Below are 24854 nucleotides of genomic sequence, written 5' to 3'. Positions count from 1 at the left end.
CTCACAGAGCCCTCTAAGCATCCATATTCAGTAGGTTAATGATACAATGCAGTGTTTATTCACAGACACCTGAGAAGGACTCAAAAACACACAAACCCCCCCATTACTGAAAGCACTCATTATTATGCTTTTAACTTCACTGGCCTTTGAGAAATGAATGCACAGGAGCAGAAATGTTTGCGAACACTTTGTCGCTCGGATTCTTCCCTTTTTTGGGGACATTTTTCTTCCTATAAGCCTAAGTGGTTGCATTTGGTACAAGAAACAACCGAAGCATTCTTGCGAGGGCAACCGCTGCACAGGGAACTGACAGCAGGGCAAGCACGCGTTGCCCTACAGGTGCCCCCCAAGCATTTGGAGCAGGATGGGCACGAGCAGGAACGTGCCGGACCCCGGGATCAGCCAATCCCGGCCCCGCGCCGGGCACGGGCAGCGGCCGCCCCTCAGCCCCGGGCGGCGCCGGCCCTCGGCCCCCGCGCGGCCCTCGGCCCCTCGCAGCCCCGCCTCCGCCTCTGATTGGACGAGAGCGCGGCGGCCGCGCCCGCCATTGGCCCGTCGGGCAGCGGTCGCGCTCGCCATTGGCTGCCGGCGGATGCCACTCGGGGCGGTGGCGGCCGGCGGAGGTGGTGAGGCAGCCGGGCCCATCCTCTGCTGGCGGCAGCGGCGGCACCACCGGCACCATGGTGAGCTCCGCCGGGCCGCCCGCCCTGCCCGGGCCGGGACGCGTCCGCTCTGCCCGGCACCGGGCCCGCGCTGGGAGGGAGAGGGCTGAATCCACTTGGGAAGCGGGAAGACGGGCCCCAGCCCTTTGTTTCGGGGGAAGATGGGTGATATTTCGGTGGGGTCGCCTCCCGCCGGGGTGATGGGAAGGGTGGAGTGGGATGCTGCGTGGCGGGGGAAGGGGCTCCCCTGCCGCCCGGTGCCTGACCGTGCCACCGCCTCGTCCTGCCCCGCAGTACGGCTTCGTCAATCACGCCCTGGAGCTGCTCGTCATCCGCAACTATGGCCCCGCCGTCTGGGAGGATATCAAGTAAGTGTCTGTGCGTGTGTTTTGTGTTTGTCCGTCTGTGTGTCTGTGCGGGGGTGCGCAGGGCCGGCAGCCGGGGCCGGCCGGGTACCGGGGCCGGCGCCCAGTTTGCCGGCCGCCGGGCGGCTCTGCGGGCCGGCAGGGGCACCAGCGGCGCTACCCGCGGCTCTGCGGGCCGGCAGAGGCGCCCAGGACGCGGCTCCCAGCCGTGACAAGACCAGCGCGGCTCCTGCCGCACCTCATCCCGCTCGCGGCCTCCCTTAACACCTCCAAGACCCGCCTTGTTCCATCTTTCCCGGTCTCCAGGAGCCGCAGCGGGATCCCCGCGGTTCCCTCGGTTATATGGAGTATGTGGCAGAAGTAATGTCCTTGCATCGGGCCACCAGGTGAACCGTGCAACAGTTGCATCCCTTTGCATCCCTGAAGGAACTAAGATACAGTGTTTATTTGATAAACTTTGTCTAAAAATACTGTCAGATTTTGGTAATGTCCTCAGCTTGAAATAAAAAAAAAAGTCACTGATTATTATAGAGAAATATATATACGAATGTAAGTAGAAGAATGGTTTTTTGGCTTAATTTTTGAACCTGATTTCTTGTGCCCTTGCTTTTCTGGAGGTATAGCATTTTTCTAAGGAGATGACTGCATTCACTTTAAACCTTTGATCAGTTGTGAGATTGCACTAAAAGTTTTAAATGAGTGTGCGAACAGAATTGTTTACCTTAAAAATAATAGTAGGAATCACTAGGCAGAACAACAACCAAAAATTTTGAAAGGACGTAAAAGCTTTACAGAGTTCTAGGCTTACTCCATTGGGCTTTAGGCAACATGTGGTCAGAAGAAATGGTTTAATATGATCTCTTGATAAGGCAGAAGTAGATTGTCCTACTTGGAGGAAGTGTTCCTCTTTCAACTGGATGCCTTCTGTAGCCCTCTGTCATATTTATTTTGGGCCTATTTTAGTATGTCAGTGTTGATGTTGATTTCATAATATATTGCTGTTGTCTTAGTACAATTTTTGGAGTCAAAGGCCAGTTTTGATTGTGAGATTTTTGTTACCGTGTCATATTTTTTTTCATAAAGTAATTTGTTAAGAATGTAACCTTGCTCAGTACCATGAAATCAGAGAATCCTAGAAATATTCTCTGGAAGAGGCCTCTGGAGGTCATCTAGTCCAGTTTCTGTTCCGACCTGGATTGTTATGGGCACTAGATTGGGCTCAGCTATGACTTTTGTCTAGCCAAGTCTTTCAGATCACCAAAGGTGAGTCCACAGTTGTGGTTCAGCAGGCATTCATTGTTCTATTGATCCCTGACAGGTACTCTGTAAATTACTGTTTGCAGATACAGTTCTGTGCATACCACAGATGAACCTTTAGTGTATGCCACAGAGTTTTGTGATATAAGTGAGGCATTTATTTTCCTTCCATACTAAACATCTCTAAACACAGTGATCTATTTTGGTTTTGATTATTTTTAAAGACATATGTAAATTAAGAGGTGATAAAATAGTGACACATGCGTCATTTTCCAGGAAAATTAAAATAAATAAATAAAATAAAAATATGTATAAAAGATGATGTTCTTGGCATGGCATCCCTTACCAAGATGCCTTTAAGTATCATGGACCACTTTTTTTTGTCCAGATTACCCACTGAATATGTATTTGTATTTATGATCAATCCATCAGAGAAGAGACAGAGTTTCATCTAGTGTAAGACCATGCTGCAGACTGTAAGAACACAGCCATAATTCCTGATGCATCCTATCTCTTTAGATTTTGGAAACAGCCAATAGAATACTGAAGATAGCTAAAGCCCATGAGGAATATTACTCATATAACATTTTGGAGAAATTTAATAGAAATATACAAAATACTTTTCCAAGGTCAGCTGTGAAAATTCAGGAAGCTGGTATGTCTTGTTTCTGCTTTTCAAATGAGAAACATCTATGTCTTGTGGCAATCCAGCGGGTAGGCTCTGCTGTTAGCTCCCAAGAAGATGGCTCTCTGGAAGGAAACTAGGACAGCACCACCCAGCAGAAGATTGGAATGTGATCTCCAAGAAGGAGCCAATGTATTTGCAACAGCTGCCATAGTTCCTTATGTGAAATTGGTCACCATGGGGTATTTATTCAGCAGGATTTCTTAGTTGTGTATGGTAGAGTTTCGAAACCAGTAAACCAACTCTTGCTGGAACACCTTATAGTGATGCTGATTTAGGGAATGGTAGTGTCAACTGGTAGCCAAGTGATGTTTGGGAAAAGCTTGGATGTTTCATCTTTTATAAGCAAATACAAACTTCTTTCAAAGGTTTTTTTGTTAGAACTGTTAATCATTTAGGAAACAGCAAGAAAGTACAGAACAGTGTTGTGGCATACTGATTTGAATCACTGATGACTGGAGAAATAATTATTGAAGTCAACAGTCTTGGCTGTTTCAAAAAAAACAGAGAAACTTTGCACTGTTACTGAGGTTGAATTTGTTATAAAACTTCAGTGTTTTCGTGAAGTAGAGAGGCCTCTGGGCAGTTCAGTACAAAATTCCTAAAATTTCTTATCTAAGCTTTTTTGGTTTTGTTTTTTTTCAATGTTGACCTGATCACATCCTGCTTTTTTGTTCTCTCTGAAGTCACCACAGAAGATGTGAATCAGCATTGCAGAGTGGTGGGTTATGATTGCTGAGTGATTCTCAAATGCCAGCAGGTGAATTTGTACTTAATATTGATAGAAGGGAAAAGAAAATATGGAACTAAATAAACTGAAGTAATGAAATCTGGTAATTCTTCAAAAAAAGTGCATTTTAAAAAGTTAAATACTGAATTGAAAGGGTATTCTCCATCAGAAACATGGAAACTCTTCTGTAGCTTATTCAGTCAAAAGTGGTATTGAATTAAGTTCTTACATAGAGAATATGGGTACAGAATTAGTTGAATTTGATGCTCTTACAAGAATGGTGTTTTCAGTGCCATCACTTACTGTTAACTGAGTTAGAATGATGATTTCAATTCTCTGTGCCCGTTATTTTGTTCATTTTGCAGCATTATTGTAAAACCATGATCTAGCAGAAGAAGATACATACTGATTTTTAATGGCCCAGAGTAGAATTCTTGGGAAAGTTAGCCTCCATGTTATTTTCATCCACTTTAAAAAAAAAAAAAAAAGCATAACTAAACAACTGACTTCTCTTATACATCATATAATAAGACACTAAGTTCATGGAAAAATTACAGTATATACTTGGATATAGGGCTTGGATTTCCTGAAGAACTAGAACTAAAATGCTTGACACATAAAATGGCTCAAAGCCTTCTATTTCTGAACCTGCATTCTGAATCTCAAATAGGTTGAATTTAAAATAAGGCTAAGAAAACTGACATATAAGTAATGAAAGTTAATCTTGGTTTATGGAGCCTTTACTCATTTCTCAACAGCAAACCCTCAAAAATTTACTTCTCCTTGGGGTTTTCTCTGACTGCCACTTGCAGAATTGAGAATTTGAATTAATGAACAAGGTTTTTGTGATGAAGCCCTAGAATCATTAGAGGGATTTAGCAAAGCTGGATGAGCGAGAGGCAGTGAGAGGAAAGTCCTTTTGTAGTTGCTGAATTCTGCAGATTTTTCTTGGTGAAAAGTGATGATTCACCATAGTTCTTTCTTTTGCTTACTGACAGTTGTAAGCTACAGGTACACTGCTCATTGTCACTCATTATTTCAGTCCTTGGAAGGGGAGACTTAGGACCTGCAGTGCGGTGGAGACTGAGTCCTTTGATCAGTGCTTCACTAGCTCTGCAAAGAGTTGCTAGGAAATAAACAGTTATTGTAGAGCTGTTAGCCACACTTTTGCTGAGGAAACACTTTTCGTTTGTTCCTTCCATACTTAAGAGAAAACATCTTCTGAATCCTTTATTTTGTACTTGTTACATCCAGAGGGCTGGTTTAGGTCATGTGGCCACAATTGCAATGGCTGGTTCTCAGGGGTGGTTCTCAAGATTCCTTTGGCATTAGATATCTTCAAGTCCTCTGCAGCCAACATAAACTGAAAGTTGTCAGGCCTGGCCATTCCTACATACATGCAATTCTGTGCTCATGTCTGTGTAAGGCCAAGTTTGTACTGCTGGGTGATATGGTAGCATGTGCACACGATTGTAAGTGGTGCATGTGGAATTACTGTCCGTGTACCTGTCCAAAACAATGCAAAGAGATTACTCATATTGTCAAAATAAATAAAAATTTCTAGGGCTTAAGAAATTATATTCCCTAGTATGTTTCTATGGTGGGTTTATTTTAATGGTGTGTGTGATAGTACATTTTTAAAAGATGCCTCTATCATAAAATCTGAGCTTTTCTCAATAGATATCACTTATGGCTGAGCTGAACAGCCAATATATATGAAATTCTGATCACTCCATTCAGCAGTTCTGAGGGTTTAATTGTGTAACAAGCATTGACAGGGTTGTCTTTTTGAAACAGCTCCAGGTCACTATGTGGGAGCTAGAGCAATGCTGTCAGCTGGGAATATGTACAGTGTCTTTTTTCCTGTGTTTCCCAACACTATTCCTCTGTGTTTGATTAAATGAATACAGGCTTTTCCCACGGGCTCCTAAATCTGAATTGGGGCCAGGTTAGATGCTCAAACTGTGACACTTTCAAACATACTGCCAAGAAAATGAATGAGAACTCAAAAATCTAATAAAGAAATGCATTAAAATGCTTTATCACAAGTTCATAGAGTAAATTAGTATTTTCCCCACACAGGTGTATGAAATATCTGGATTTGAGAAGTGAAATGGCACAGCTCATCGGCCACAGTCTTCATCTTCCTTCTGTTTTTATAGTAGAAGTCCCCACAAAAACACCTTGCAGCCTTAGGCCCAAAAGCATAAACAACAGCAAATTGAGGAGAGCAAACCAGGAGGGTGGGACTTCATAATCTGAAGATGTAATTGGACAATTACCCCAATATGTAAATGGACCAAAACTTATAAAAGTATGAAAACTCGTGACTGGTCGTCTGTCTTGTGACCATCTTGGGTCCATCTTGGGTGGACCCTGGCCAGTCTCTTGTACTGTCCAAGGTGTACCCTTAAAGGCCTTTTAATAAATACCCACTTTATTCTCTTAGCTCTGTTTAGCCTCTGTTCTAGGTCAGCCTCTCAAGGTGTCACTCAGTGCTTAATGTAGAAGTAAAGCATCTTCTCCTGCATTTGCCCAGTTTTGTCCTTTGGAGGGGTAAGGGTGGCATGTGCTGTCCACACCCTTAAATGCTAAGACTTCAGGTCTGGGGAGCCTTCTGGCCAGTACAAAATTTACAGGGACCCCGTGGTCTGGAATTGCATACTACAGAAGAGCAAAAGTCAATGGTGTGTCCTAGAAGGAAACTTTGTTACCCAAGCTTCACAGCTATTCACTTACCAAGCCTCCAGGCTTCTAAAGATTTTTTTTCTGTAAGTCTCCTGTTATGGTTAAAATGGTGAAACACTGAGGATTGAGAAATTGTCCTGGAGCTATGTGGAAAAGGAAAGTGGAAAGCTCTTCTCAAATTGGGTTCAGCTGTAGTGGTAGAAGAACGTACCATTTGGGGAAGTGAAAGAAACTGCGGGGCCTGAAATTGAAAACTACACTAAACAGACAGGAACTTCTACATCCTATTGGTGAAGGTTGACATAGGTCAGACTGTAGTGACTTGGTGTGGCTTTTGCAATGAAATGTTGGTGATTTAAGAATACATATTATTGGATAAATTTTCAAAGGCATTCCTAGCAGTTAGGTTTATTAGTAGTGCTGTAGGTTGCCTACTAAAGTCAGGAAAGGTAGATTCATTTATTAATTTACGTATCTAAAAGTGGTACTCCACTGATTTCACTAGCATTTAGATAATTAGGAACTCATTGACAAGATGTGCTATTCTGATTAATTATATTTGTAGTTACATTCTAAAATAGTAAATAATATAAATCAATAATATAAAATAAATATTAAATGCCTTTAAGGAAATATTTAATAATTTTTTTACAGGACACAGACTTGGATTGCATTCTTTCCTGGGAATTTCTCATATAGCAAAAATTATCCATTTTTATGCTACTTAAACAAAGCAAACAATAAAAAACTTTTTAAGCTGCAGAATGAAGGCTCTAGCTTGGCTTACTTTGTCTGTATGCTGAGTTCAGAATGTCACTTTGTCAGAGATTTTTTTTCTTTTTACTAATATATCAAAACACAACTAATATTTGTTGACAAGTCCTGTGAGAATCAGGATTTTGGCCTACTGCTATTGCTTAGCACAGTGTTTAGAAGTAGCAATAGCTGCTACTATAGCGTAGTTTGCCTTTTCAGAAATGTGGGAAAATATGCACAACAGCTCTAGTGAAAGACTATTTTAAGTTGCAATAGTAAGCTCTTAAGATCTGTGGGAATTTAGGTAATTTGTAGGTCTGATGCTGGTAGGCTGTGAAGTCCAGGAAAGTTGTGTTTTGAGCAAAAAGAGTGCTTAGTATCTCAAAACATCTGAACCACTTGTCACATACTGGGCACCCTAATGAATGAAACCTTTTTGATCTGTGGTGTTCTTGCCTGTTTTAAATGGAAATGGTATAATTGGCCTCATGAGATTGTTGGAGAGCTAATTAATGCTTCTGCATGCAATTAGTGGACATCAGTTCCACAGGAAGACTTATTAGAAAGGAATAATTCTCTCTTCAGAACTGGATTTGGAAACTGCTGTAAATCAAGCCTGAGGTTATATATTGAGGAATGGGATAAAATAAAACACGAAATAGTTGTGCATTAGTGGAGTAGGATCGAGCTTCAATACTGAAGGAACTGGAATCCTGGAGGAAGAGGGACAGGTTCTGTGGGCTCATGGATGTGGCTGGGATGTTGTATCATATAGGCTCAGGGACAGACAGGGAAATGTTGCTTGGAGCAAACTGCTCTAATGTTGCTGAGTGTACCTGAGTCCCTCTTTCCTGCTTTCACTAAACTACAAAAAAAAAAAAAAAAAAAAAAAAAAAAAAAAAAAAAAATCACCAGACACTTATGGCTCTTTATGAGACATGTTTTATTTCTTTGTAATTGTTCTGGAAAGTGTTTTGCAGGTTTGCAGCTGACCATAGTTTCTGTATATAGGGCAGCCCTTTAAAAAACATGTAAAACAGTACCATAGTCTGTGACAATCTGTCTGCAGTGGTAACAGCGTCACTTCTGGTAGAAGTTTTTAATCATCAGCTTAGAATGTAAAATTTTTGGAGAAAATCTGTTTGTGGATGTAGGTACATATGCAAATAAATGTTGATGTGCGTGCCTATGTGTGTGTGCATATCATGTCTGCATAATCACCATGCGGCCTGGGCAATAAAATGCAAACTAAACAGGAAATAAGGATCAAATATCTGTACAAAATGTGAGGTGGGCCACTTCAGTTAGTAGTCATCTGTAGTGGAAGCAAGTGAAAAGCCTTCCAGTTATCTTTGGTATTTCTTGTCAAGGGGTTGACTTGCAGGAGAACCTTGGTGCCAACCTCATTGTAGATTTCTAATTGTAGGTTTTGGTGTGTCTTGGACTTCAATTTTATTTTCTCCTATTAATGCCTTTGGGATTTCTCCCATCAAAATGCTGGCTTTCCTGTTTCTTTCTTCTGTACCTCTCCCCCCAGGAACTGTAGAAGTCTGGGTGGGGAACAGGTGAGTTATGGAGTTTGCCACGTAGACACACATACCTGTGTACAGCGGTGGTGACTGTCAGTTCCCTGTGAATCTTCTTTCCTTCTTTGTTGAACTGCTGGGAGTTTGCTCAATATTTCCCTTTCCCAGCCCACAACTAATTATTGTAAAGAATGCTTGCTTTACAGTTTACTTGAAATTACTAATTCTTTCATGCTCTAAAGTGTTGCAAATGTACTGTGTTAATTATTTTAACTGTCTTGTCCCAATGAACACTGGTGAAAAAGATTGACCATTCACTAGAGTTTAGATTGTGAATCCATTCTTATTTTGGATCATGTAGTTCTCAGTTGTAAATAATTGCAGTGATCTGTTAAAAAGCAAGAAAATGGAGGTTTTGCTGCCTCTTCTAGCGCCATGTGGGTTTACCCAGTGCTGAAGGCAGTGTTCTGTTCAACCAATCTCAACAATTTTGAAAAAAATACAGATTGCCTACAAGTAGATGTGAGAAAGACACTTTGGAAAGCCATTAGTGGTGAAATGACAATAGATGGTATCTTTTTAATCTATACCCCTTTTAACATTAATGAGTTTTTATCTAGAAAGCAACATTTTTTTTTGTTAATATTTTAAAGTCCGTATTTCATACTATTCCAAAGGTCTAATCAGTATTTTATAATTATTTTTTTAAGTGGTGCTGAATAGATGATTCTTCTAGGGTAGGGAGATTAATATTTACAAGCTTCATAGGTTCAGGACACTCTACTTCCTGCTCTTTCAGTTCCTCACAGCGGAAGGACCTGCCTGAAGGTCAGGAGTTAAACTGAGTGGATGCCAAATTCTTGAATTCCTCTGGGAAAAGGTTGGCGAAAGGAAAATACTGGCATGTTATGAAACTTGGTGTAAGTGTTCTTGCAGTATCTCTCAGGTACTTTGCAGTTTTCCCAGAATTAGGTGCTTTTAGACTGCCAGGATAACAGGTGTTATAAACACATCATTCACTGTTGTTAATGAAATGCATGAAATAGTATTTTGTAAATACCATTCTTTTTATTCCACTTACGTAAAAGGAAGCAAAATAATACTAGCTTTATATTTTTAATAATATTTTTAGTATTTGTAGTAGCAGCAAGGAACTTGTACTTTCATTAACTGTATCTTTTAGTATTATCTTGTTTTGAAAACCTACATTAAACACTCTTGTATCCAGCCTGTAAAACTGGGAAATAGCTCAGAACTGTGAAGTCTATAAATACACTTATTTACTTTACCCAGAACATCATTTTCCTGGACAGATTCCCACTTTTATTTAATCTTGTAACTTAATATAATTTATGTTCTTCCCAGCTGGGTATTTTAAAATATCTTTGGACCATCCAAAACATGTACAAGTCTATTTTCTTTTTTTCCTTTTCAGAATAGTGGCTCAATATTTTTAATAACTTTTAGAAAATCATCTTTGTGAAATACATGAATAAAAGATAGGAAGCATTTTGAAAAAAACAACTGTCCGTGAAGTAGCATACTACTTCAGCAGTGAGTTTGCCATTTTAATGTAAATGAGATGCAAAGACAAGGATTCTGGGTTCACAGATACCAACAGATACCATCTTTAGTTCTGACCCATGTAATCCTGTGTAAGAGTGCTACTCTTGGAACGGAATTACACTTGACTTGCTCCTATCAGTGAGATCGGAGCCATGCCGTGTTTCTAAGTGCAGTAGAGTTATTTTGTCATTAAGATTGTTTTGACTGATCTCTTCAATTTAATGAGCACTTTTTCCATCCTTGGTACACCAAGAATACCGAAGCACAATGGTGGCAAAAGTCCCAACAGAAACAATACATATCATGGAAGAAGTCCTGGAGGTGGTCTTGGAACTAGCTGCTGTTTTTGGTGTGTTCAAGGTGACACACCCAGTGCGCACACTTTGGACTGAGTTTTGGTAGGAAGAGATCCAGTTGTGCTTTTGGGACACTGGATGATCTCTTAAAGTGACACCAGCTGCTTCTAAGTAACAGTGTTATATCACAGGGAAGCCTATGCATCTTCAGGATGCAAAGTTCCATGCCGTCTTCTACTGTATTTTTTCCTCAATATTTGCTGCATGCAAATGGAAAGGGTTCTTTTTCTGTAAAAATTTCTTAAGATTTCAGCTTTTTGACTGGCTACAGAGGCAGGATAGCAAGTACGACTTCATGGGAAAAAAAGTTCTGTCAGCAGCAAATCTTCTTGATTATGATTTATGCAAATTCACTTCAAATACTACAGTCTGCCTGCAAAATTCATTAAAACTCACCTTGTGCAGAATCAACTGTATAAGCAAGACCAGCCTGATGTGACATCTTGTCCAGCTGCATTGTGTGTAACATCTCCAAGGATGGCAAAAGAAATCCTATCTACATCAAACCTGTATGACAAATAAAAATGTGTTCATCCGATGCTTAAAAATCTGAAGTGCAGGATCTGTTCTGATTTTAAGAGTAGTTTTTCTTGGAATGCTTGTCTACACATAGCATTTCAGCTGTTTCTGTGAATTATTAACATTTCCTTTGAACATTAGTAGTGTGTTTACAAATACTGAACCAGTTTCACAAGGGGAAAGATTTTGAAAGGGACCATTGTACACAGATGTTTCACCTGTAATGCTGTTCTGTGCTGCTAAATCAACAGCAATTTGGGGGGTGTTAGCCTGACTGATGGAGGAAAGGGTGTTTTAAGGCTTGATCCTGCTTCAATCTCTTCAATAGGAATTTTTCCACTGATTTCAAGGCCAAATCTTTGTGCGAAAAATATCTTCTGTATAGCTGTTATTTTCCATGGTGCAATGGTTAAGGTTCTACTCTTGCCCAAGTAAACTGCCTCACATTAACCTGGATAATACAAACATTCTGTAGGAAAACAAAAGCATTTTAGAATAGTCTGTGCTGGAATCTTTGTTTCCCACAATTGAAATAGCTCTGTGTAATCATTCAAAATTAGTCTAGAGTAAATAAAAAGGGCTGCCAGACTGTAGAAGTTAGGACAGGCATGTCATAGGATGTAAGTTTTGAACCATGAAATATCACATCTCATGTGACAGGAGTCGGTTCAGGCAAGAGCACTAAAATCCTGGGGTGTTTTAATGTTTTGAACATAAATTTACAGGGGAGCAAAACCCACACTTATTTTGTCTCTATAGATGTAAATGAGACATTAATTGTAAATTCTGTTCTATTTGACTTGAAAGTTATTTTGAAAGAACAGCCATATAAAAGTGAAAAGTTTGCTACTGTAATACTGCTTCTTCACTAAAGAATTAAGCAGGGCCTGGGAATTTGCCAGAGCTTGTTGCTTTTGGCTCATTTCCAGTCAAGTTCTTAAGAAAGCTACCAACATGTTATTGCTGTTAATGTCTTTGTGATCAAACACCACAATCTGCAGAAAACATTAGAACTATGCTAATTTCCTCCCATAATTTTATCTGGTCAAAAACAGTAACTTAAGATTGCAGCAAAACATTTCAAGGGAAATGCCACTTTTTTTTTTTTTTTAAGCTATGGATTATGAAGTTTTCTCTGAAATGTGGTCAGCCAAATACAAATGTAAGGAGTTACACTCGATGGATCGCTGACCACAGCAGCTCTGCAAAGCTGACAAAGCAGCCTCACTCTTAGCATTAACTGTGACAGTTTTTGTGACACTTTCATATATTTCTTCCTATCACTCTTTTTATAAAACCATTTCCTTAGTGTAAGTGCAGGCAGCTTTGAGAAATCAGGTAGGGTCAGGTAATTAGGCAGGAAAACGGCAGCCGTGAGGAAACAATTTTAGGTATTCACCTGAATGATGCTGTCCTGTTTCCTGAGCTGCTGGCGGTCACTCATGGTTAGTCTCTCTGGTGCTGATAGCTGTGATGCTCTCTCAGACAAGTTCATTAGAGGCCCTGCTGTTTTGTAGACTTGCTGAAGGACCAGTGCCCCTGAAAAAATAGGATTGTTTTCACTTTGCAGTGGCCATTTTGGATAAACTCACGGCAGCATTTTCCTATCACATACAGTCTTAAGACTGGTATTTCAGAGAAGAGGCCTTGTGGAAGCTCTCACTGCTGTTAGATTACTGAGGGAAGCAGAAGGGCTTCAGAAGCCTGTCCACAATCACTCTGGCTATGTGTTGTCTGTATGCAGAGCAGCTTCTGTAAACAGGTGATGGAGCAGACAGGGAAATTCGTCTAGCTGAAAAGTAATACAGAAAAACTAACTGAATTTTATTTCAGCTCAACACCTATCTAAATTGCTGGGATGTATCAGCACAACTGATCTTAGAGGCATGGAGAAGAAATTGACTTGGAAAGGATGAAGAAAGTTCCGAAATTTATTAATTTTCAAGCATGCATCTTAAAAAAGCAGTTTATCTTTCAACATGGCTTAGATTAGCCACTGTCATGGTATTTGCCATATTTGTAGAACAAACAAAGAAATTTTTGCCTGCATGATTTTAACTGAGAAGTATAATCCCCTGCAGGAGCAAATATTTACTTCGACAAATTTTCAAAAATAAATTGCTCAACTTTAAGTGTTTTTAATGGGAAATACATCAGTAAGGCTACAGAGAAGATGGCTGCTGAGTGATCCAAAGGATCTAGAGTAAACTGGAAAAAAAATAGTTAAAATACTTAAATAGTGATTTTAAAAAGTGGCTCAGAGAAATTGTGGATATTGACAAAACCTTTGACAAAGTAAACTAAAGACAAATAAAACAAGAAAAAAAGAAGCATGGCTTGGCACAGAGAAGTAAACAGGAAAAGTTCCAGTCAATGTAGTTGGAAAGAAATGCAAGAAGTTTTGAAAGAGATACCAGCATTGTCAAACTAGTTCAATTTTTCATAGAGAAAATTCTCACACAGAAGAGCTGTGTCTACTGGACTGTACAAGTATGCAGTATTTTTGAGGATGTTCATTGCTTTTCCAGATGTGTGTTTTATCCTTTGTGGTTTGGCTCAGATCAGAGAGACTGAAGGAAAGCACAGCATGTATCAGAGATGTGGGAAAGTTTGTTCACCCTTCACAAACATCCCTCCAAACTGTAGCTGACTTGTAGTTACATACCATGTTATGAGAATCAAAGAATCAAGATGGTTTTCTTTTCTCATGTTCATTTCAGTTCTGTTCTTACGAAATGTTAACTTTACCTTCTTGTCCCTGGCTAATCTCTTATGTTTCAAGACATCATTTCCTACCAACAACTCCTCCTGCTTAAGACCCTGCTTAATTAAGGTTATTACAATATTTTTCATGTCATTGGATAGAGAATGATGTTTCTTTAATGAGGAATTATGAGGGATGTTAAATCGCACCTCCCCTATAGCTTTGTCATATTCCTTTAGAAAAATTGCTTTGTTTTCAGTTCATCATTCTTAGAGTGGGTATAAAAATGTTTATTTCAAGTAACAATTACAATACTTCAGTTATTAATAAATAATATATTTTTGAAATATAAAAACAATGTTGTGTAATTTTTGGATGGTGGGAAGAATGTGAGGAGCAAGATGAAGGGAAGATGAAGAGGAAAAAGAAAATAATGGGTTCCAGATACCCATTAAGTGAACAGATTATCAAAGACTGATGATTACAAACTGGTGGGTTAAAAAACAAGTCATTTCACTTAGGTCAATAGAGTATTGCCATATGAGATTGGAATCAGTCCTTCTCAGCAGTACTGTTTGCCATTCTAGTAGTTTTAAGATCAGCAAGAGTACTTAATTCTCAGACCTCTCCCCTTTGGGTACCTCAGGAAAACATTTCTGTTCCTATGGATGGATAATTGCACTACATCTGTAAATGCTTGAATTGTTCTGCAGGCATTATTATTTTGTATTAATTAATTTTTAAAATCAATGACACCACTTTAGGAAATTAAACCAAGAGAAATTCAGAAGTTAGAAATATTGGCTATGTAGTCTTGAGCCGTATCTCAAAGAGCATTTCTTGGTATTTAATCAGTTTACCAGTCATACTCTGGTAAAAGCTCTTCATTACCATGGTACTAGTAAATAATTTTTTACTAATTGTCCTCTTTCATTTGTACATTAGAAAAATAATTATACTACTACCAATTTGGTGAATGTCTTGATTTACATCCCTTGTGCTTAGATCTTTTTAAAAACCTACCTCATAATCTGCCTTTTATATAGTTTTTCTAATTCTAAGGGGCTTTTCTTCTGAAGAGTGACATCGTGTACTGATTCTTTTTTTGGTGTGACATAAGATGTGATTCAGTAATTCACTTCAAGGCTTTTCTGTGTCTTTGCCTTTGTTTTGACTTCGTGAATGAACTGCAGTATAGAGATACTTGTAGATGAAAGGGTAATTTCTTTTAAATGAGGTTGCTGTGACCCTCCACCTGCAAATATGCTAATGATGCCATCCATGATCATATTAGTTTTGCTGAGCCAAAATATATTCTAAGTGCATCAATTAGAGCATGAGTATTTACAAATGTCTCCTCTTTTGTCACTATTTCTGCCAAGCACGCTATCTCTATAGAGAGTCATTGTAGGCAACACCACGGGAGGTGAACACCTATTTTAAAAAACATACTGAGAAAGGAGGCTGTGCTTATTTTCTAGATGAGGACTTCAACAGAAAGGGCACGACTTCATCAGAGAGCACAGCAGGCCCCTCTGCACATCTCATCTGCTGAAGGAAAATTTGCAAGGGAAATAAGAGCAAATAAAGAATACTGCTTTACTTGAAACTGGGCAGAGACAGGGCCATGTCCATTGGCATGCTCTGTGCACAGCAGGACCAACCACATGGGCAGCTGGCTCTTCAGTGTCTTGGGGTCTGCCTGCCCATGGAGGTGCTCCCTGTCCCCCTCCCAGTAGCTGGGACTCGGTCACTCCTGCAGCACCAGTGGCCTGTCTCCTGTGCTGTGCAGATGGGGTAAAACAGGGAGGAGAGCACTTATGGGTCCTCCCTAGTTACTCACTTGTGCCAAGTGCAAAGCTTGGAAGACACGACAGTTCATTCGTTGTCTGGGGGATCAGCTTGCTGTCCTCAGTAAAAAAATACAGCCTACAGATTTGTGCTGCCTTTTGGACAGCGTGCTGACTTGATGTTCAAGTTGAAGAGAATAGTAAATGACCCAAAAAACAAAGCAGTAATTTTGTTTTGGTTTTTTAATTAGTAGCAGTAGTAAGTGTGCACAGGACACATATAAATGAGTCTTGTCTTAAACCTGGGGTAGAGAGTTGTTTCCTTTAGTGAAGAAATGTATATTTTTATTGTGCTTTAGCTAAGTAGTAACACTTTACACTTGAGAATTGATATGCAATGTGAAAACAAGGCCTTGCAAAATCCTAGCATCCTTTTTCTTCCTATCTACTGGGCATGTGGAGAATTTTGAAAAAAGATACTTGATTTGGTACCTGCATCTTCATTTTAAGTTCCTCTTTGCACATATGTGCAAATGATTGTTAGAAACATCCCATGCTTTTTGTAAATGAAGTGTAGTTAAAATGTGATGGAATGAAAAAGCTTATAAAATGTTTAAAGAGCCCACCATGGGCTGCATTATTGGATAGTCTCTTATTTTAAAATGCAAATTGTGTCTTTATTAGTAGAACAACTTTTTTTGAGGCTCTGTACTGAAAAATCATGGTTTTTTTCATTTTGCTAATTATTATTTCCAGAACACTTGTGGTCTGAAATATCTGTATTGTGTACTCTAATGACTGAGATAGGAAACAAATTTATTTCTAATTTTCTGTCTTGGATAGCTCTACAAACTTATTTTATTTAAAAGACTTTTATCCATATGGTGCTTTTCCCTCAAGCAAAAAGATTTTATTTTATCTTCTCTTTAGGAAGGAGGCGCAGCTGGATGAAGAGGGACAGTTTCTGGTCAGAATAATTTACGATGATTCCAAAACCTATGACCTCGTTGCAGCTGCAAGCAAGGTCCTTAGTAAGTAATACAGATATCTTCTTTGCCCATTCATCACAAACATGTAATACCCTCCTGCCCCCCAAATCTGTGTAGCAGAGAGGAACAGGATTTAGCACAGGGGAAGTGAAAATGGAGCATTGGTTAGAGATTTTTTTTAATCTTAGGAGAAAGAATTGTATTTCTTTTATTTCTCTAAGAAAATTACTCCTTTTATTGCTTGAAATTATTTTTTATTATTTCCAAAGTATTCCATCTTAAACTGGAGAAATATACCTCACCCTCACAACATGGGCAGTGTAACAAGAGTTGTGAAGTAACAACATCCTGCTGCAACTGCCTTCCAGCTTCCACCCAAGTTTCACCACTGCTGCAAGAGCAGGGAATGAATGAATGAATGCATGAATGAATCCTTGATCTCTGCTGAAGAACAGTGCTGAGTCACAGAAATGCTTGTGGCATGGACACATTTCATTTAATTGCATATCAGCCATTGATTTGGGTTGCATTCATTTTCAATCATTGCAGCTCTGGTCTGGAATTTAAAAGGTAGAATTATGCGCATCAGCATTATTTTATCTGCAGACCCAAGTGCGGTATGAAATTGTTCTGCATCAGTAATTAGCCAAGAATCTATAAGACTGATGACTGTAGTAATGTTGAATTGGAGCAGCTGATGTGGTTTCATGCTATTGTAAATTAGAATTAACTCTGCTGAGGCGAGCACTACTAACAACCAAGTTCCTTTATTTTCAAGAAATGATTCATTTTTCTGCATCAAAATCTAAATGCTATATATGTGTGAAACATACAATTTGGTGAAATAATAATGGTAATTGGTAAATCCTAATGAAATTCATATGTTTCTCAGTACAGAGTACTCAGGATTTATAAGATACTCTGTATTTACCATATGAACCATGAATCTTGCTTTGTTCTTGACCTGCTGTTTCTGAGTAGTGTTTATGAATATAAGAGTAAAGAAATAAGCAAGTGCATGAAATACAGTGTTTGGACTGAATCATATTTTCCTGTTTTAACTAGATCTAAATGCTGGGGAAATTCTTCAAATGTTTGGGAAGATGTTTTTTGTGTTTTGTCAAGAATCTGGTTATGATACAATTCTACGTGTCTTGGGCTCAAATGTCAGAGAGTTTTTGCAGGTAAGAATTTTGTGCCAAATTATTTCAAACATCAGACAGAATTATGGCCTAGTCAACAGAAATTTAATTTGAAATTCCAAAGAGAAATTTGGAACAGGAGTATTCATATGCGGCAAATTTGGAGGGGGGGGTATGTGTTAAGTGGAAGGATGTACCTTATTTATAGTAACAGAAAATGTGATATTCAGGTTTTATGATATTTCTTCTACTATCTCGGAGTAATTATAGATACTGGATATTTCTAATAGTATGTTATGTACAGAGCTAGGGATCATAACGGCTTTTCTCTTAAGATGTTATCCTTCATCCATGAAGTGAGGATGGGATACTGCAGATCAGCATGATACTGTACTATAAACAAAAACAAATTAAAGAAGATTATGTAATAGCATGGAAGAACTGTAGGGTCTTCTCCAAAGTGTTATTTCTAAGTGTAGAAAAATTACTTTCCCTTTTTTGTTACCTGAAGATTCAGTAAGCACTTTGTATTTAAGATTTGTGATCTATATCACTCTTGGAGAGAACTGTGTACTGTAATGACATTTAAAGCATTGCACTGATTGCCCAAAAGCTGACTGTCAAAACTGTTGATTTTCTCTGAAAATGTAGTAGCCTTTTGTCAACTGTACCCTTAAAATCTCTTCAGCATTAAGGGAAAAAGAATCATAGTTTTCTGGATTACTTGAATATTTAATTGTGTGTCTCACCACCCCAAAACCTGCATCATTCTAGGGCATCATAGATGCAGTCAACCCAGATTTCTTGTAGAGATCCCACAAACTGGAGTTGCTGGGCAGGCAGGGTAGGTGCATGTTGCAACATGTGCATATCATGAGTGATTGGTAAACCCCTGTCTGTCTACAGACAACATCCTTTATATTTTATAGCTTCATTCAGAGGCTTCTCTCAAAGCAAGCCTTCAGATAAAAGTAATTTCCAAAGATAACTCATGTACTGAAGTTGTGGCTAAGGTTGAGCAAAGAGTAGGGGAGGAAAAAAAAGTTGTAGCCAGCCCATTGCATCATCACTTTGGTTACTCATGTATGGGCCACAAATACAGATACTATTTGCTTTCCCTCATGCCCGTTTCCATAATATACTTCTCTTTTCATTCCTTTCCAGGTGTGCTGGTGAAAGGACTGGGCATGTTTGTTATGCACACCAAACACCTATAAAAGTGGAAACAGCTTACTTTTGTATTTTTCTAATGACAACATTTTAAGATGCTTTGTTTGAATTTCAGTGTTAACAGATGACCTTGGCTATTATACACTTCTCTAAATGTTAACAGGACTAATGTATTAGTAGCTGTGCCAGAAGTGTACTTTTTAGCTTTTTATTACAATGGAAAATCAACATTATCTGTGATTTATTACTTTTGCATCTTCCAGCAGTCATTTTAGGTCAGGAAACTACTTTATATACCTGTTACAAAAATAGGTCTGGGTTGGGTTTAATGTCCCAAGCTTTTCTCAGGTTCTTAAAATACATAATAGAGTTCCAAAAGGTGCTTCTTGAAATGTATACTGAGTCCAGGATATATACAAAATAATTGAGAACTGCAGCTTTTTAAAATATATGAAAATAAATCTCACATTTATCTTCTATTTCTTTGAGATCTCAAGAAAATTTAGTTTATTCATAGTTGAAACACAGGTATTTCAAGCTTCATGAAAGAGGAAAATAAAAAGGGCAACTAAATCAAATATTTATACTTCATGTGAAGGACACAAACATGGAAAATTTGCAAATCGTGTTGTAAGACACTGTGCCGAAGAGAAGCAGTGTGAAAAGAGGTACCTCCTAAGAAACTTGAAGTATGCTTCTTTGTTCAATTTAGTAGCTTTCTATTGAATGAAAATCAAAGTGGTTAGTTCTCTCATTTGGGGAAATCTTTACATGGCTACTTAGGTTTTTGTGATTGCTGTGCAATAAAATTCAGGGATTAACTCCTCCTTTAGGTAAGTCTCCAGATGCTGTGTACCACACAGCACTGAACAGCATACCTTTGTATTTCAGGTGCCAACCACAACTCTCACTTTTAGTCAGGCCAGGATCAGCTTGTTCTTGCTTGGAGATTCCCTTGTGTTTCCCCATGGAGCTGATCACTGTTCCTCATAGCTCTAGAATTGGTTCTTTGGTCCCAGCACAAGCTCTGGGATACATCTGAGCAGTCTCGGAGCCGAGAATTCAGGGAGAGAGCTTAGCCTGTTATAATCTGTACCTGACCTCACCTCTGACTCACAGCACATGAACATACAATAAAAAAGACATTTGTTCTTTCAGAAGCTGCAATATCAGTTTGGAATGGATCAAACACAACAAAAAATAGGAGTAGGAGTAACAATGACAATGTCTAGATGTAGGGTTGATTTCAGCTCTGTGATCTGGAAAAACATGTCTACTCCTTGACTATGTGTTGGGGCGAGGTTTTGAATACGGTGAGCTATAGGTCCCTCATTCTGAAAGATTAGAGAGTAAGAACTGAAGGACATATCACATGGCTTCACTTGTGACGCTGCTTTGACAAAGTCAGCAGTAAAGGTGTAGAAGGGTGGCAAAGTGGTTTTGCAGTCTGGGGCTACTGCCAGTTGTTAGGCACACTTGTGCCAGACTTAAATGTTAATACTTAGACAACCATTTTACAACAATTCTGTCCTTGACATTGTCCTTGACCCTGTTTGAAATTCTTGAGCTGGTGACTGTGTAACTGAAAGATTATCATCTTTTCCCATGTATCTCCCTAAGTTTTTTTCCAAAAGGTCAATATATCCTGGCTGTTTCTGAGGCATGTGTACTAAAACTGGAGTTCTGCATGCAGTTAAGGAGATGGTAGGGCAGTCTTTCAGAGCCAGTCATCTCTCTTGCTCTTTTCTCATGCACACTCTTTGAAAACAGTCTTCCAATTTCATTGTCTTGAACCCTGCAAAGTTCTTACAGAATTTGCCTTCAAGCATTATGGCTTTTTGTCAATGCCCACTAACAGCTGGAATGAATTGACACCCAGATTGTTGCCTCTTCATGTTCTAATTTGAAGATGTTGATATAGCAACAAAAACATGAATTTGAAGCAAGCTAAAAAACCGAAGGAGGAAATTCCAGGCTAAGTGCATCCCACGGAATTCATTGCTAAGAGTGTCATTTTGTCTGGAGGTCTCCAGGAGAAGAGGCAGCTGTTCAAGCACTTCACAGCTCACATGAAAACAAGTTCAGTATGCTTCCACAAATTTGATGATCGACAGATGCTCATGAAAGGTGGAGAATTTCCCAGACAGCACATTGAAAATATTTTCACTTCACTTCCTATGTTGGCAGAAAACAATATGCAAAGCCTGGTGGTACCAGTCACTTGCAGGGCAGTGAGAGAACATTTAAAATATGCAGTAATGTTCTGGACTTAAGATATAGAGAGTTGTATGAATTTTACATTGTAAATAAAAAATGGTGTGTTGCAACTCTATCCTGCAAACTAGGTTGCTTTTTCTATGTTAAATGTATAGTAAGTGGCAACTTGGAGCCTTGAAAATTGCTTCACAATCAAAGTTGAATCTGGTGTTGTTTTTGAAGTGGGTTTTTGATCTTTGGACTCTTTCATGTCCTTAGTAGGTGTGTCTATCCGTTTATAATTTAGGTTTCCTCTCCAGATCACAATTTGCTTGGTTAAAATTTAAAGTTAAATACATGACATGTCGGACAGTAGCAGGAAAAAAAAAAAAAAAAATCTCTTCCCTTTCCTGAACAACTTTTTCTGAGACGTTATTATGGCAGCTGTGATATTTCTGCTTATTCTGTGGAGTTTTCAATTATTGTTAAAGAAAAGTTATATTTGAATTCGGTCTTTCAAGCATTTAAATCTTTAAAATTTGAACTTTGTCAGGCCCTGTAAACTTGATTGTTATGGTGTCAGAACTAGGATTTTTCATTGATAATAAGGAGAAAGATTTATGTTTATTCAGACATGCTTATTTGTATTTGGCTCCTGAATTAATATTTGAAGAGGAGGTTATAGAGACTAGAATTGGAAGGAATGAAACTAGATGAGGTACCAGACTGAGGAACACACAGAATCTCTTTGATCATCTGCATGTTTCAAAATACAGCATAATCAAGCACAACTTCTTACTATCTGGAGTAATTCATAATAGTCCTGATTTTTATGCCATTCATTGTTCAAATGTTGCCACAGTAGATGGAAGATTTCGGGCTACCTGAAAAGCCTGCTGTCATGACAGTTCTACAGAGGATAAGGCAAATGTGTAGAAGTATGAGCAGTAGGAAAAAGGGGGTGTTCAGATTGGGCAAAATATGTGCTTACTTTCTTCATAAATAGTAATTGAATGCCCTATAATCATGTTTTTAATTTCTTCTTCCAGAACCTGGATGCTTTGCATGACCACCTGGCTACTATTTACCCGGGTATGCGAGCCCCTTCCTTTAGATGCACTGACGCAGAGAAGGGGAAGGGACTCATTCTGCATTACTATTCTGAAAGAGAAGGGCTGCAGGATATTGTCATTGGAATCATCAAAACAGTAGCTCAGCAGATCCATGGTACAGAAATAGATATGAAGGTAATGTCTGAAGTGATGTACTTGTTGAAAATTTTCAATAGGAAAAAAACAAGAAAATCAAAAGTGAAGTGATGACAAACGGTAATTTTCACTGTTGCTATCTTTTCTGAAGAAGTGGCATCAGTACTGCCTCTCAGGAAGAGCCATCATCATTTGTGTTGCTTGAAGGACACATCAGCCATGTGCTGAGAAGGACAGCTCTGGTTGACAGGCAGACCTGATTGGGAACAGTACAGAACAATATCCCCTTATTCAGAAAAGGATTGTAAAGAGGACGTGTAAAGAAATTAGATACTGGCTTATTTGGGTGCCTTTTTTCCCCTTTATTTTATGTTTGGCATATGTTTCTTACTGTCTACTGTGTTCTCTGAAAACATAGACATTTCCTCTTTATCCTAGATTCTTCATCTGTGAGGCTGATGTGCATTGATGAGGCCTGGGTGGAAAGCAGTGTTTTCCTCCCAGCCAGCATGCCAGGTTCTTCCCAGAAAAAAATATATGTTTGTGGGTTTCTTGCTGTCATTGCGTGAAAGTGTGACTGGATATGCATCTAAAGCCCCAGAAGTGAAAAAATGTTCCTCAGTGACAGAGTTTATGTAATTGCATGTTTGCTCAGTCAACTTGTGAAATGAGGAAGAGGTTTCTGCTTTGCCCATACAGAGCAACAGAAAGATTTAATTGATCAGGCCTTGCATATGTAATAGTATAAATCAGAGTTTATTATCAAGGTGTAGATATTTGTGGAGGGAGAAACAAAAAATGAAAGCTCTTTTCTATTAGAAATATTGCAAGTGATATAATTTTTTTTTATGAAGTAGAAAATAATCTAAGCAGATGCACCAGTTATTCTTTGTGTTTTTTAAATATTCCTTTCCATACTACATTTCTAGCACAGTTTCATTGTTTGCTTGCTGAGAAAATCCTTTCATTATTTTATCACAAAAATGTGACCTTGCTCAGGTAAGAGATTTGCAAGCAGTCCATTCACAAAGATAGTTGTACTGCTAGATCTGAGTATTTGCCTTCTAGGTTTCCTGTTCTAAGCTAGCTCAGGTTTAGAGTAGATGTCTAGTTGTGTATAGTGTGGTGATATACTTGTGTCCTTGTTTAGATTCTATTTTGTAGAAAACCACAGTTCAAACTTTTGCAACAGGTGCTAGTAATCAGATACAAAAGGATACAACAGAATCAAAACAATCCTCTTTTTAGATCCCTGTTTATTTGAAGTGTTGAGAGAGACAAGAAGGACCATGTTGGAAAATTGGCTGCAAAAGTGGTGAAGCTGTTGCTTGACAAGCGTTGCTTTTGGTAGCACAGGCAGCTTAAGCAGTCCCTGTTCTCTCAGTGCTCCGGCTTGTCCTACAGCAGCTTCTTCAGCTGTGCCTTCCAGCTGGTGTCAAGTTATAAAATAAACTATACTGAGGAAATGAGCTGGGTTCAAAACAACAGGGGTTTTTTTTTTGATTTTTTTTTTTAACCTTCATGTGTTCCTTTACGTGCTTCAGTGTTCTGTCTCTCACAGGGCCACACAGAGTCAAAAATGATCATGGGACAGAGGAGAAATCTGGGTTGTCCAAAGCAGCTAGCCGCACAAACTTTTGATAAACTGTGCTCTCAATCTGAAGGTTACTTTGCTGAGAAAATTGTATTAATCTCCATTGAGAAGTGCTCACAAATAATATATATTCTAAAGAGGTTTAAATATGTATTATGTATTTACTTCTTATTTTGACTTTTTTAGGCTTTTCTGGAAATTTTACTATTGTACTGTAAGTAAATAGATATTTAATAATATTAGTCAAACCGAATATTAGTCAACTAGAACTGATGCCATGTCTAATTTAAATTTACACTATTCTTCTAGACTGAGTTAAAAGCACATAGGTACCTAAAAATAGTGTTAACCTCTAAACTGAAGAAAGTGTATATTGTCTTATTTTGTCTGTTACCCCGGTTTTAACCTTTTCCCTGTTAGAAAGTCATGTACCCTTAACCCTGAACTTTTACATGTCTCTCCTGGTTTATATAGCCTGTGTCTTGACATCTCTAAGACATTGCACACTGCTGTACTGCACAGGTCCTCAGGAATTTCAGTGGTAGATAAGCAGAGAATTGATTCTCTAAGGTGAGAGTGCTGAAATTTGCAGCTTATCCACAGACAATTAATGTCTTCCTCCATTACTCCACAGGTCAGATAATAATGAGGAACAATATGGAGTAAAGGTGTTAAAGTAAAGCCTGGCATTGTAGTAACTAGGCAGTTTTGCTGTTCAAAATACTGAGAATAGGAGAAAAAATAGACCAACTTCTTTCATCTTCCTTCTTTGCCTCATAGTTTCCTAAATTAATGCTTTTGTGTTTTAATCTGTTAGCGATGCATTGTTCGAAACAGCACAGTGCAGAAAAACGACGGAATTGCTTTTAATTCCTCCAGTTTTTGTGGACCAATCAATGCCTCTACTGTAAAATTTTTGGTTTGGACCTCAGTTAGAATTTTGCCTAAGGA

General features: G+C 38.8%; 1 protein-coding gene across 1 annotated transcript in view; it reads left to right on the top strand.

The window, feature by feature from the left end:
* The first annotated feature begins 614 nt into the window (after positions 1–614).
* Positions 615–24854, top strand: part of GUCY1B1 (guanylate cyclase 1 soluble subunit beta 1) — a 41860-nt gene continuing 17620 nt past the window's right edge. The window contains exons 1-5 of the mRNA XM_066186084.1: positions 615–683; positions 957–1030; positions 16535–16635; positions 17659–17777; positions 22151–22348. Of these exons, the coding sequence (XP_066042181.1) occupies positions 681–683; positions 957–1030; positions 16535–16635; positions 17659–17777; positions 22151–22348 (495 nt within the window). The 5' untranslated portion in view covers positions 615–680. The remainder of the gene's footprint in view (positions 684–956; positions 1031–16534; positions 16636–17658; positions 17778–22150; positions 22349–24854) is intronic.

The sequence above is a fragment of the Chamaea fasciata genome, unplaced genomic scaffold (assembly GCF_029207755.1).
Source record: "Chamaea fasciata isolate MVZ Bird 193981 ecotype frontalis unplaced genomic scaffold, bChaFas1.0.hap1 SCAF_6, whole genome shotgun sequence".
NCBI classification, from domain to species: Eukaryota; Metazoa; Chordata; class Aves; order Passeriformes; family Sylviidae; genus Chamaea; species Chamaea fasciata.
This window is presented reverse-complemented; position numbering and strand designations above follow the sequence as displayed.